Source organism: Juglans microcarpa x Juglans regia, chromosome 6S (assembly GCF_004785595.1).
Source record: "Juglans microcarpa x Juglans regia isolate MS1-56 chromosome 6S, Jm3101_v1.0, whole genome shotgun sequence".
NCBI lineage: Eukaryota > Viridiplantae > Streptophyta > Magnoliopsida > Fagales > Juglandaceae > Juglans > Juglans microcarpa x Juglans regia.
The window spans coordinates 15,326,779-15,341,015 of record NC_054605.1 but is presented as its reverse complement, the minus strand read 5'-3'; the positions used below and the strand labels follow the sequence as shown (position 1 = coordinate 15,341,015).

The 14,237-nt window shown below is 38.1% G+C and overlaps 2 protein-coding genes across 6 annotated transcripts; one reads left to right on the top strand and one right to left on the bottom strand.

Annotated features, from left to right (window-relative positions):
- Positions 1-400: 400 nt before the first annotated feature.
- Positions 401-3,074, bottom strand: LOC121237074 (protein LOL1-like). Of its 3 annotated transcripts, none has more exons than XM_041133644.1 (6): positions 2,944-3,074; positions 2,381-2,537; positions 2,039-2,152; positions 1,758-1,871; positions 1,470-1,579; positions 401-703 (listed from the first exon to the last, which is right to left on the bottom strand). In XM_041133644.1, exons 2-6 carry the CDS (start codon positions 2,439-2,441, stop codon positions 662-664), a joined length of 441 nt encoding a protein of 146 aa, XP_040989578.1. In that variant the 5' UTR covers positions 2,442-2,537; positions 2,944-3,074; the 3' UTR covers positions 401-661. The 3 variants fall into 3 exon arrangements, with proteins under 3 accessions (XP_040989578.1, XP_040989577.1, XP_040989579.1); XM_041133643.1 differs by lacking the exon at positions 2,944-3,074 and adding an exon at positions 2,606-2,753 and having other exon boundaries at positions 2,381-2,570; XM_041133645.1 differs by lacking the exon at positions 2,944-3,074 and having other exon boundaries at positions 2,381-2,574.
- A 970-nt stretch (positions 3,075-4,044) lies between these two features.
- LOC121237073 (MND1-interacting protein 1-like) lies at positions 4,045-7,114 on the top strand. 3 transcript variants are annotated; one of them, XM_041133641.1, is made up of 3 exons: positions 4,045-4,255; positions 4,385-6,073; positions 6,409-7,114. In XM_041133641.1, exons 2-3 carry the CDS (start codon positions 4,394-4,396, stop codon positions 6,925-6,927), a joined length of 2,199 nt encoding a protein of 732 aa, XP_040989575.1. In that variant the 5' UTR covers positions 4,045-4,255; positions 4,385-4,393; the 3' UTR covers positions 6,928-7,114. The 3 variants fall into 3 exon arrangements, with proteins under 3 accessions (XP_040989575.1, XP_040989576.1, XP_040989574.1); XM_041133642.1 differs by having other exon boundaries at positions 4,362-6,073; XM_041133640.1 differs by having other exon boundaries at positions 4,045-6,073.
- Positions 7,115-14,237: the final 7,123 nt, after the last annotated feature.

Here is a 14,237-nt window from a genome sequence, read left to right as displayed (position 1 = left end):
ATTTTTAATCCAGATTAAAATAACAAAAGGAAAAAAAAAAAAGTTTAAGTAATAAAACAAGGTGTCATTACCCTTCAAATATTGCTTAGCTGTTCTCAATAAAGTAACGAGGTACCGGTTGGCCTCTTTGTTGTGAAATTTTATGTGCTCATGAATTAAATGCTATGTTGTCTTTATTTCGTAGGATTAATCCTTGTACTGAGGTTATTCATGAAAGTCATGGTCATAAACATATATCGTCTCTGAAATATCTCTTTGGTACCAAACATAATTTTCCATTGGTTGCTGCCAAGACATTGTTTCATGCACTCGGACGAATTCAAACATCAAAAGCAGAACTTATCTCATGCAAAGGATTCTCGTGTGCTTAATGTCATTCATAAATACACACTTGTCAAAGTAAAGGAAAATGAACTTCTTCTTATCTGAACAGTTCCAAAAGCATGCACTCAAAAGTCTTCTGACAGAATAGTTTTCATACTTCCAAACTCCAACTCTATTCATCATCAAAAGCATCACACATTAATGCTAAAATAACTCTGTACAAGTGACGAAAAGAAAAACCCTCGGCTTGCTGAAAGATGCACTGATGGGCAGTTTCATGATATGAAAAACCAGTTTGTAGAATCTGTAACAACAACTTAGTTCATGTGTAGAAGTTTTAATTGTTCAACTTCTGTTCAGCACTCGTGCTTGCTGAGGCCTGCATCATCATCCATTGACATCACAATTAACATGATAAGAACACAGAATTTGGGGAAGTTTTAGAACTAAATAGTTCTCATGATATTTTACACATGATATCTGTGAAATCACCACTTGTCCCAAAAGTTTAAGCTGATGGAAAGAGTAGATTCAATTATTTATTTTATATCTTAACACTCTCACTCACGTGTGGGCCAAACTCTCCATCAATAGATGGTCCAACACATGAAATATTTAATTAAATAGGATAGAATGTAGAGTCAAGACAGTTCGAACTAAGGACATCTACTTTGATACCATATGAAATCACTCCTTATTCCAAAATGTTAAGTTAGTGAAAATAGTAGATTCAATTATTTATTTTATATCTTAAAAATATCTCTCATAGTTATGGGGGTAAAAGAAGTGGTTTAGATATTCAAGGATAACCACAATGCTGCTTATGAGCACATTTGAACTGGTGGGCGGTTCAAGGCGGATTTTGTGTATTAGAGTTTTGGATAAAAAAGGGGGTGATGGAAAGTCCTTTGATCTAACATTGTTATTCTTTTCCTGGCGTGATTTGCTTTCCCTCCATATCATGCAGGCTTTGAAGCTGTATTTATTTATGAACTCAAACAAAGTTATCCACCTTAAACAGCAGCTAAACTCCAATTTTCTGATTAGAAGTCCTGTCGTCTTAACTTTGAGTCACATACATTAGGAGGAAACTCTTTAGTTCTATCAAAGTATACCGATCAAGTTTGAAAGAAATATCAACTGACCCCAACTGATGTCACAAAATTGCAGACTGCACATTTCACGGTTCGGGCTCCATATTGGTACATCAATAGCATCCTGCAGTTGCAACAATTGACGTGCGCCACCTGGTTTGCTGTTACAGACAGTATGCATGATTTCTTGCTTGCTCAGTTGGTAAGGTTTTCCTTCTTAACAAATACTAGAGATTAGAGAACTTATTTTCGAGTTTTAAGAGATTATATGGGGATCAGGAGGCCAAGGAAAAGTAAGGAGGAATTTCGTAAATCAATTTCCGCAGTAAAAACAGTTACCTTCCATGGCTAGATTGACTGTGTGACAGCAAGAGCATTGGACGCTTGTTGCTCCACGGATGAACATGAGCAAGGTGTGACAGCCGCCACAAACCAACTGGGCCATTTCTGTGCCTGTGAAAGAGTAATACAAACAGAAAGTGACTGTTTCTTTGGACTTGTCTACTTAGTGCGATAGAGATTGAAGAGAATCAAAACTTATAAGTTTCGATCGATATGGTATCAGGGTTATAAAAACAAAGAAGAAATTAAGAAGACGAAAAAAAAACGACACAGCATACCTGGAGGTGGCACAGCTGTGACTGCGTGGCAAACAGCACAGCAAACAGACATTGCTCCAACAGGGTAAAGTAAAAGGTTTTGACATCCAGAGCACACAAGATGGCTCTGTGCACCTGATGATGAACATAGATATAATCTCAGACTTAATCACTGATAGAAGTAATATATATCTACTTGCTTGGATGATGAGCCAATAATAACTGCCTTGGGAAGATCTTTTGCTAGTCATTACAAGGTACTGGAAAGATGCCTAGATTTCTTGACTAATCCTGATCTTACCGAAAAGATAAGAGAATCTACAGTTTTAAAAGCGTAATCTTGAATAGAACTGCGTCAGATACCATTTGCAGGTGGTGTATATGGCGCTGGAGGTGTCGGATATGGAGCAAGCGGAACTGGCATAATAAAATCTGACAGAATTGCTCTCTCTCTCTTCCAAGCTCTTTGTAGTTCACTGCCAGAGACATGCAGAACGCTCTAATCTTCCCATTCTTATTCCTGGATGGAGCAAAAAATAAAAATAAAAAAAAACTAAAAAGAGTAAGTAGTACAAATGTTGGAATTACAAAAGACCCGGGTCTGCCAGGACACTTCAATTGATAAGAAATTGAAGGCAAACATCAATGAGATTTATAAGAAATGAAAGGTGAGAACTTGACATATCGACGAGATTGTCAAACATCTATATGTCAAACCGAACGACCAAACAATGGAAAAAAGTAGTATTATTTTAATTAATGACAAAAAGTGGTGTAGTCAATTGATAGTTAGATACATTGCCACGATAATATTTCAGTCATTCATCCTCAGCCACATTTCAATCTCTTCCTATCAATAAGGAAAGAAGCTAGAGGAGAAAAAAGGGTGGGGGGAGAGAGAGATTGTAGAATGAACAACTACGTACTTCGACAAAGAAAGGAGAGAATTGGAGACGTTTCCTTCAGTACTACAAACTTTCAGATTTTAAACAACCCGTCAATTGATTCAGTAGGTATAGATATATCGTGTACACCCAGTAGCCACAGATTCAAACGTGGGTTGTGCCACCTAGTTTGGGTAATGAAGTATTTTCAGGTATTATTTTATTATTATATTGAGAATATCTTATTACTATTTATTATTTTATTATTATTTTTTATTTACTTTTCATTACTATTCAATATTCTATTATTATTATTATTCACAGAATACCTCACTACTTAAACGTAATCTCTCTTATTTGCTGTTCTAATAGCCATGACTATTGACAAATAAGATTCCTACTTCTTTTTTTTACATGAAACTTAAGAGCAGCAGTTAACCCAAGAGCAGATTGATTATATGTGAACCGGTAAAGAATGTGTAGGTTGGTTGGTTGGTTGTTTTTTGCCTTTTGAAGTATGGGTATAAAAGAGTTATTGGTACCGCATCAATCAATATGACAGAGAATGATAAAATTCATGATAAAGAATAACATTGTTCATGATAGAATGTTCATTAAAATATATGCCGACCAAGTTATATGTAAATGATGTTTATTTTGTTGTAGTCTCATTTTTATACAATTAAGATTCTTAGTTTTAACTTTTACAACATTTTCTTTTAATCTTTTCAACTAATATTTAAGAATCTCATTTATTATGGCTTAAGCTTCATACATCTATATGATACAAATTAAGATTTGAATTATGTTACGTACAGTCAATTTTGCGTATTTTTTACGCATTCAACTGATGTGATTGGTTAAAATAATTATTTTATATTAAAAAAAATGACGTAGATAATCACATTAGTAAAGTGTATAAATGAGTATTAAAAAATGACTGGAGATAAAATTTTTTGTTAAAATTTTATGTAAGTTTTTTATATTAAAACGTGGAATTCTTTTTGTTTTTTCCTTAATTTTTGGGCATGTATTTAGTGGAAACTTGAAGTTGGGCTTAAATTAATGTTCAAAGAGGACAGAAATATCAAACAAGACTTTTACGTTCAAACTTGGAAGGGCCCAACCCCAAGCTATTTCCTAAATTGCCTTTCATGGTCCGCATCACAAACAGCGGCACCTCTGCTCTGATCATGAATCCATGATCCATGTTTTGGCACCTAACACCTAACCCCATATCAAATTGCCCCTGCAATTGCATGGCCGTCCCTTGTCATCACCTTCTTTACAGTCTCTGTCTCGTGCTGCTGCTTTCGTGCAGAATCAAAACTCCGATCCTCGGCAAAAACGCAGTGTGAGCCTCTCTCCCTCTCATATCCCATCAAAATCTCGTTCTTTTTTTCATACAAATTAATACCCTTTTTCTTTTTGTAATTCTATCACGCTTCTTTATTCATTTCTCTGGTTATATATATACACACAGTACACGCACATGGGTTGCACTCTAAGAGAGAAGCACATCCGAGCGAATCGGAGGCTCCGATCGGTGAAACCCGAATTCGGTCCATGTGCTCACTTGGACAGAGAATCAATCTCCAAATCCGTATTTGATTCGGGTCTCAAATCCGGGAAATACCGCCTGGATCATCTGGGTCTCAAGGAGTCGATCCAAAACCCTGATTCTGATGACCCTGATTCCGACGATAACGGGTGGGGTTACTGCACCGAGGAACAGATAGAAGATTTTCTGTTGAAAAACTTGGAATTCTTGTACAATGAAGCTATATCTAAGCTTGTTGCATTGGGGTATGACGAGGATGTCGCCCTAAAGGCGATATTGCGAAACGGGCATTGGTATGGAGGCATGGATGTGTTGACAAACATTATGCATAACTCATTGGCTTATTTGACTGGTAGTGGTGGCGGTGATCGTGGTAATGGTGGTGGTGGTGGTGGTGGTGAGAATGCTAGTGGTAATGGGGTTTCCGATAATTCTGAGCCCTTATTCACGGATTTGAAGCAGTTGGAGGAGTACTCGCTCGCAGGTATGGTGTGTTTGTTACAACAGGTTAGACCAAATTTAAGCAAGGGTGATGCAATGTGGTGCTTGCTTATGAGTGAACTTCATGTGGGTCGAGCAAGTAGTATTGAAATCCCGGTGCTCCCTTCGAATATGGGAAGTAAGGGTCTTGGTAATAGTCCTGCTGTGTCTAGTAGTGTAGAGAGTGTTAGTGATCGTGGTGTTGTGGCCCCGGCACTTTGTAGGTTTCATGGTGGGTGGGGTTTTGGGAATGGGGGAAGGTCGGAGTTTCCGGTTGTTGGGTTTTCCTCATGTGGAACAGAAGTGACTTTGCAGAGAGATATTGAATGCCCAAAGAAGTTTACTCTTTCTCCTTCAATGAAGTCATTGTTAAAAAGGAATGTTGCAATGTTTGCTGCTGGTTTCCGAGCCAACTCAAAACAGCTGCAGCCACTGTCCCAAGCTTGCCCAAGTGCTTCATTCCACGGGGATGCTCATGTTGTGTTGGGGGAAGCTGATCAGAGTGAGGAATCTTTGGGTTTGAAGAACCAAGAGGTTGTGAGCTCGGTTTTGAGTAAATTTCGCGATTTGAAACTTGATGAGAGCTGGGATTCTGTGGCAGAAGATCAAAAGGATGAGATGATTGTAAATCTACTTCGTCAGGTTAAGGATCTCAAGCAACAAGTGATGGACCGGAAGGAGTGGGCGCATCAGAAGGCAATGCAAGCTGCAAGAAAGCTTTGTCATGATCTGACTGAGCTTAAGATGTTGAGAATGGAAAGGGAGGAGACTCAAAGGCTGAAGAAAGGGAAACAGACTCTCGAGGACACAACCATGAGGAGACTCTCAGAGATGGAGAATGCATTGCGAAAAGCCAGTGGTCAAGTGGACAGGGCAAATGCGGCTGTGAGACGACTAGAGACTGAGAATGCTGAAATTAGAGCAGAGAAGGAGGCTTCTAAATTAAATGCATCAGAGTCTGTCACAACATGTTTGGAGGTTGAAAAGAGGGAGAGGAAGTTCATGAAGAAGCTTTTGGCATGGGAAAAACAAAAAACTAAGTTGCAGGAGGAGATTGCTGACGAGAAACAGAAGATTAAGGAATTGCAACAACTTCTGGTTCGGATCACACTGGCTCAGAAAGAAGTTGAGGTGTGTTAAGAATATTAATTTATCTGTTTCATACACACATAAATGCACACACACACAATTTGCATGGGATGATATTCTTTTTATCTTTTATAAATAACTTAATACACTCGGGTTGAGGTGTGCTAAGAATATTAATCTACCTGCTTTCTCACACACAGTTTGCATGGGACGATATTTCTTTGTGTTGGTTTACATGACTGTTATTTTTCATGTGCATGTTCTACTGTCTCAGTTAGGCGCTTTTCTTATATATTCGGTTATATAGTTTGCAAGTTTACATGATTTTTTTTGGTATATCTCAATTAAACTATGTGCCTAAAATTCTCCTATTACAGTTAAAGTGGAGGCAGGAGCTGAAGGTCAAAGAGCTAGCCTTGGCTCAAGTGGAGGAGGAACGTCACAGCAAGGAAGCTGCTGAGGCCAGTAACAAACGAAAGCTCGAGGCTTTGCGCCTAAAGATAGAGATAGACTTCCAGCGGCACAAGGATGATCTTCAAAGACTTGAGCAAGAACTTTCACGTCTTAAAGCATCTGCTCAGACTACGGAATCGCATTACCCATTGAATATGATATCCACGGCATACAATGAGGGAGCAAAACCAAGAGGAGAAACGATGGCTAAGCTGCTTCATGACATCTATGGTCGGGAAGATTCCTCAGATAAAGAAGCCAACTGTGATAGGAAATGCATGATTTGCGTGAAAGGTGAAGTTTCTGTTGTTTTCTTGCCGTGTGCTCACCAAGTTCTATGTGCTAACTGCAGTGAGGGTTATGATAAAAAGGGTAATGCTACTTGTCCCTGCTGCAGGGTTCCAATTGAACAAAGAATCCGTGTTTACGGTGCAAGTTCATAGCTTGTTTAGTTTGAGTGAATTGAGGGGACTGATAAATAATACTTGTAACAGCATTACAAAAGAGGGTTTGCCTTTTACTGCTTTACTTACATATTTTGACTTTTCTTTGTGAAGCTTTTTTCTGGGTGAATTGGTTTGGGCATGTACACTTGCTTGGATGGAGAATAAATTTTGCAAATTGAAATTCTAAAATAGTCTACGTTCCAGGATTTTAACCTTCGATTACTTGCATAAAATTCCAGCTGCTGGACTTTTTTTTTCCAACTTTTTCTACTAGATACAGTTATAGGATTACAACTTCCGGGCCCACTTTGAAAAAAAAAAAAGTAAGTGCATTATTAAAAAAAATGAAAATTTTCATGTGGTTATTAAATTTGTCCATTTTTTTTAAAAAATTGCATGTGACTTACACTGTACAAATTATTTTCTTTTTCTCTATTACATAGGCTATGCCTTTTGAGTTTTAAATAAAATCTTCGATTATCTATCTATCCAAAAAGGAAAAAAAAAAGTTATAAGGGGCTCATTTGTCTTGATTGGTTTCTCACTTATATTCTTTCATTTTCTCTTGTTAAAAAAGATGATTTCTCAGCAACTTTTGATGTTAATTGTAATGCCTCGGTCCCGGAAGAGTCGGAGAGCTACTTTCTGTCACTTAAATTCACATTCCAACAATATATTTATAGACTCCAAATTCTCAATGCCATAGAAAAATTATTGTTTCAAACCAACTACCTCAATATAATCAACCTTCCAAAATACCAAATCATCAGAACACGACAAAATTACTTAATAAAATTCGTCAATATTCATAGAAACCTTCTATGCTTAATCCACTATGCTTAAATCATGTCACCCATGCTCCATAATCTTGATCATCAGCTGAAATATTCAAATTATCTAAAAAATATTGCGAAGATAAGGGGTGAGTTATCAACAACTCAGTAGGCAGAAAACATATACTAGTATGTAAACATAAGCATTTACAAAGTTCAAAATACAAAAAAAAAAACATTTACTTTCAAAATGCAGAATCGGAACATTTACTTTCAGAATGCAGAATGAAAACATGTTATCAAAATATCAAAGCGAAACTATCAGAAACATTCTTATTCAAAAATTCTTTGGCATAGCATAATTGAGCATCATATCAGAGCATCATATCAAAATAGATGACATGTTTAACCCCCATGATAGGGTTGTATACCACCATTATACCTGTGGTAGGGCCATATACCACTATTATACTTATGGCAGGGCCGTATACTACTATTATACCTGTGATGGGACCTTAACAAAACAGATCATAAACAAAATCAGATACAGAATCAAAAAGTCATGCAAAAGGTTTTTTAGATGCCACATCATATCAAAATAGAGTACTGAACAGATTCATATCATCTTCACATAATCAAAACAGATTCAGAGCATCCTCACATAATAAAAAAAAATTCAGATCACCTTTTCGTAATCATACCAAAATTTTCAGATTTCATATTTTCTCTTTTTACACAATTCAGAAACAGAATGCCAAAACTTTGCTCATGTCTACACCAGTCATGACGAAAAATACTTTATCTTTTATACAAATTTCATGAGTAATGCATAAACACATAACTGAGGTTGTTTTCAAGTTTTTTTTGTCAAAACATAACTTGCATATTTTTCATAAATCAACCTCAGTCCATATTTTTTTAATACAAATTTTAGCATAGAAACTCCGCTTACCTGACTCTTGCCATGTAATGTCTAAGCCTTGATTTTGAACACTAGTAATATCAACACCTCAACTAGAAAGTACTAATATTATAAGTTTATAACCTATTTCCAATCTATATAAAATAATGGTGTAAACATTTAGTTCATAAACAATGACTTAACTATACTTAATATTAATACAATCTTGTAAATTAGTACCATATTGAAATCTTAATTTAAAACATACTAATATATTTAAAAAAACTCTTAATTAATTTCTTGAAAAATAGAGTTATGTAGAAACAATGAGTCTAGTTAATGTGACGTAACTGAGCCCAAAAACTCAAGTTGAAAATGAAATAAATCAACCAACAAAACCCAAGCTACAACAGCCTAAGGCCAAGAGAACATTTTTAACATCAAATGTTAGGGAACACGTGACAAACAAGAAGGGTAATAAGGTCATGAGGCTTAAAAAATGTGGGGTATTCTTTGCTTATTTCGGAAGACTAAGGTCCCGTTTGGAACTTGGATTGAACTGAGATCAACTCAGCTCAGTCTAGTTTTAAGTTAAGTTTAACATCCAAACATTCAACTTTCAAATCACTAAAGTCTACTTAAATTAAAACCTCTTTACACATGGAACCCACAATCTTTTTCAACTTAACACCTCTTTACATGCAAGACCCACAACCTTTTTCAACTTCTCATAAATACATCTAACCTCATCTTAGGTGGGTCCCACAAAACTCACTCCACCATCTTAACTCATTACTATTCATAAAGAACTCAATTCATCTTAACTAGCTCAACATCCAAACGGGGCCTAAAACAGAAGGTATGAAAGAAGAACATAGACAACCTTCACTAGAGGAAGGAGGATCGCGCAACATACTCACCGAGAGGAAAAGGAACTATGCAACGGAGCTGTGCAACTGCAGACCTGGTGGCCGGACATAATCAAGTTCACAGCGACTTCCCTTATGGGTGGCGGTGCTGTTCTGAAATGGAGAGAGAGATGAGACGTTCCTGGACTTCACCGTACCGTGGCTGTTGGCAACTAAGGGGGTTGAGAGCTAGGAGAAATGAAGTTGCTTTGTTTCGGTGTGGTGAAACATAGGCTTCTATGATGGTTTACAGAGGGTGGTGCGATGACAATGGTGTACAACAGGGCTTTGGCTCACGGTTGATCTATTCCAACGAGGGTGGTGCTGCTGTGAGAGGTGCTTCCTGTGGCTATAGGCATGGGTCTACGTTGGGTGTAATGTTTCCAATAGTAGCAGCTCGCTGCGACTTCGACGTGAAGGGGGTCTTGCAATGCAGCAACTTGCCCTCCTTAGGTGGCTGTTGCTTCATGCAACAGAGGTTGAGGAGAGGAGGCTACAGGTGGTTAATGTGGCTACGGTTTCTTCCTGGACGTGGACTTTGGCTGAGACATGGGGTTGGACAAACCTTCGCGTGGGGACGTGATGGCCGTGAGGGGTGGTTTATGTGGTTTTGGCTTCCAACGAAAGGTGGTGGTGGCTGCAGTGTGGCAATCCTAGGGAACCTGAGGAAGGAGAGGAGTTGCAGCTTGCTTGCTGGAAACTCACAGAAAAATAGAGTCATCTGTCAGGTAAGAAGAAAATAAGAACATAGGTGAAAAGCGATGGGAAGGAGAGAAATACAGGGAGAAGAAAGATAGAAAGGATAGGGAGAAGAAACCGTCGGGGTGTGTTGATAAAAGGAAGAAACGTGCTGCCATCCATGCATGAGGTCTGCAGTGAGTGGGTTTTTGCATTAAGTGTGTGTATATAAATTTATTTATAGAAAGCTGAAACCCTAGACAAAAGGAGGAAGAAACGTGCGGGCGGGTTTGGGGGCTGAGACAAAACACAAAATTCTCATCTCATCTCATCATTACACCTTTTTCAAATCCTCATACAATATATAATAAATAATTCAACATTTTCAAATCCCAAAACAATAATAATATTAAAACATAATATTTTAAACTTTCATCTAAAATAAAAAATTATCATCTCATCCCTCAAACCTGCACGGGTTTTCTCTTGGGTTCTTCTTGGGTTGGGTTTAGGGTGATGGTATGGACTTAAGCCTTTGGTAGGTGGCAATATGTGGCATGACCTATTAACCCAATACGAACACGACACGATAAAAGCGGGTTAGGGTTTAGCTTTAACAGGTTTGGGTCAAAATGGGTTGACCCGCTAAGACACGATTGCTTAACGGGTCACTAACAGGTCAACCCATTATGACCCATTAAGAAAATTAAATTTACCTTTATACCCTTAGACCTAAAGGGCAAGGAGAACGCTCCACGTCCTTATTCAAGTTCTAAATTTGTTTAGATCTATGTTTTTAATTTTTTATTATATTTGAGATTGTAACATTAATATATTTACAATGTATGTTTTGTTTATTATATTTGGGATGTTATTTTAATAATGAATATTATTACAAATTGTGTGGATCATATTTGTTTGGATTGTAATTTTAGACTTGTAGTTATTTTTTTATTTTTTATAGATATTATTTATATTTAAATATTTATATAAAATCAATCAGGTCAAACGGGTCGGGTCGTGTCGTGTTCGGGTTTAGAATTTTGACACAAAATCCTTAACAGGTCGTGTTCGTGTTGACCCATTAAGTGTAATGTACATACCTTGACATGACACGAACACGACTCGTTAACACGATTTGACACCCCTAACTTTCAGCCATCCGCACGGGTTTTTGATCCTTTGAGCTTTCAAAATAAAATCTAGCCCATTAATATTAGGCCTGTGCAAAAACACAAAAATCCCGACCCACTAGATAAAACCGATCCGATCAACCCGCATAAAATCGGATTAAAATTGGATGCGGGTTGGATGATGTCCAACCCGCTTTTAAGCGCATGAAACCGATGAAACCGCAGCCCCCCTCTCTTCTTTCTATTCAGCACAAACCCTAGCCCTTCTCTCTCTCTCTCTCTCTCTCTCTCTCTACAGCACAAACCCTAGCGCCGCTCTCTCTATGCAGCAAAAAGACTCTACAGACGAGATGAGAGTCTCAAAGCAGTTCAACTCATCCAAGTTCTGTGCGAACCGCGGTGACCTCGGCTGCTGTAGCTGCGGCTGCTTCTCCTTCTTAACATACGTCGCCGGTGGTGGCTGGTTCTTGTTCACGTCGATGCTGGCGGCAGTGGTATCGCTGCGGCCCTTGGCGATGGAAGGGAAGGAAGCCCTCACATTTTGGCCCTTGGCGATGGTTTTTCCTCTCTCTCTCTTTGTTTGTTTCCCAAGATGCAGAAGATGCTACTCAAGTAGCTGTCCTTGTAGTTCATCTTATGCTTTGGTCCCGCAGAACTGTGCCATGGCCGTGGGGTTTGCATTACTTGCTTTAACGTTTGGATCTGAATTAATGGGCTTCATACGTTTTGTTTTTACGAGTAGAAGAAAGTATGGAGATAAAGGTTTCCCCAGATCCAGAAACATCCCTTGATTCGCGGCTTTTTATATTTTGTTGGTTTCAAACCCCATCAATTCAAAATAGAATGTGACAGATTTTGATTGACAAGTACTGTTCGCAATGTCTTCATATGGCGTTTTTGAGGTCGTCAGACATTGCAGAAGGTATACAATGTGTAGTCAAAATAACTGCACTTTTCATTTTTTATTTTTTGGGATGTTGATCTGAGATTGATAATTTGATATTGTGATAAGATCATAATAGAAATATTTTGTACATCGATGTGGAAGTGAAGAGCGCAGATTTTTTTTTTTTTTTTTGGGCCTCTGTGGTGAATGTTGGGTCATACGAGTTCGGCCCGATCTCTGTTTGTTTGGGTCGAGTCGGGTCGGTTTGGCGCCTTAGATGGGACAATCGGGTCGGGTCGGGCGCAAACCCGGTTGTTTCAAGTCGGGTTGCAGCCCTAATTAATACCATCGTAACCATAATTTACTAAACCAAGTCTTAAAATAATTTTTGAACACATGGGCTGAATTAAAATTTCTCTTTAGCCTAGAGAGTTATAGCTTGTGGGCTCATTTTGTTACAAGACTCATTTTTGTTAATTTTCTTTTGAAATTTCAATTTAGAATTTTAAATTTCATAATTTTCAGCATATCAATAACTGACATGTGGAGAAGTAAGTTTTTTATAAGTTTTTAAGTACATTTAGCATTTTCCTATATATATATATATATACACTACACTAGGGAACACTGCTTCGATCATCTACCTGCAGGTTCCAGAAACAGAAACCCGAGAGCTATACAAACATGACAAACACCAAAAATTGCTTATGCTTGAAGCAGAAAACTAACAAAATCTGGTAACATCATGAATACTAATTATTAACCCCTTAATTGAATAACCTTCTGAAATAAGCTAATTCGTTCCTACCTGCATGTTTTGACTTTTAGTCCTTGTGAAAGCAATGTCGACATTTCTGTCTATGCAAAGGGAATGCATGTGAACGTAGGAATCATTGTTGGCGTGAGTCATTATAATTGCAAGATTATAGGAACCAATTAATTGTAAATTCCATACTGTAAGGGTCAACCGTAAGTTTAGCCGTAGATAATGTATAGGCTAGGAACAGCTTCCTAAAATTCCTCCTTGCATCTATATATTATTGTACTCTGTTATAAGGAAATATGAAAGTATCTCTATTTGACATGGTATCAGAGCCAAGTTTTCGATTTCCTGCTCCACTTTATTCTTGACCAAAAACATGTTCAAGGAGGACACCACTGAATTGACGCAACAACATACCATCTCGACCGAATCCATTCTTGACGACCTGACGACCAAGATGACGGAAGTCTTGACCAGAGCCCAGACCTCATCACAATCACTGATTGTTGATTCCCCTACAATTCCAATCGGCATTAAGTTGGATGGTTCCAACTATGCTTTATGGTCCCAAGTTGTTGAGATGTATATCTCTAGTAAAAACAAACTGGGATATATCAATGGAGACTCTCCCCAGCCTCTTGAAAAAGACCCATCGTTTTGAAAATGGCGAACTGAGAATGCCACTGTGAGGGGGTGGTTGATCAACTCAATGGATTCTTTCTTAATCGTGAACTTCATTCGCTTCTCAATGGCCAAACATGTTTGGGATTCTACTACTATAACTTACTTTGATGGAACTGACACCTCCTAAGTATATGATCTACGGCGTCGTGTGACTCGCATGAGACAAGCAGGTGGATTTATTGAAAAATACTATAATGATCTACAAGGTTTGTGGGGTGAGATTGATTTTCGTCGCCCCTACCCAGTGGAATGTGCAGCAGATATACAAAAATATAACTCAATCCTACTGGAAGATAGAGTTTACACCTTCCTGGATGGGTTGGACAATTGACTAGATAACACCCGGAGTGATGTGCTGTAGCTGAAACCTTTCCCTACGGTTGAACAGGCCTACGCTCATGTTCGACGGGAGGATGTTCGACAAACTGTGATGGCATCTGGGGTAGAAGCTACTTCTAGTGATGTCATTATGGCCACTAAAGGAATTAAATCAGGACAATTTCAAACACTGGTGAAATCAAGGTCACTTTCCCTGAGTGGTGGGAAGTCCAACTCATCCGCCAGGCTTAAGGGTCAATCTG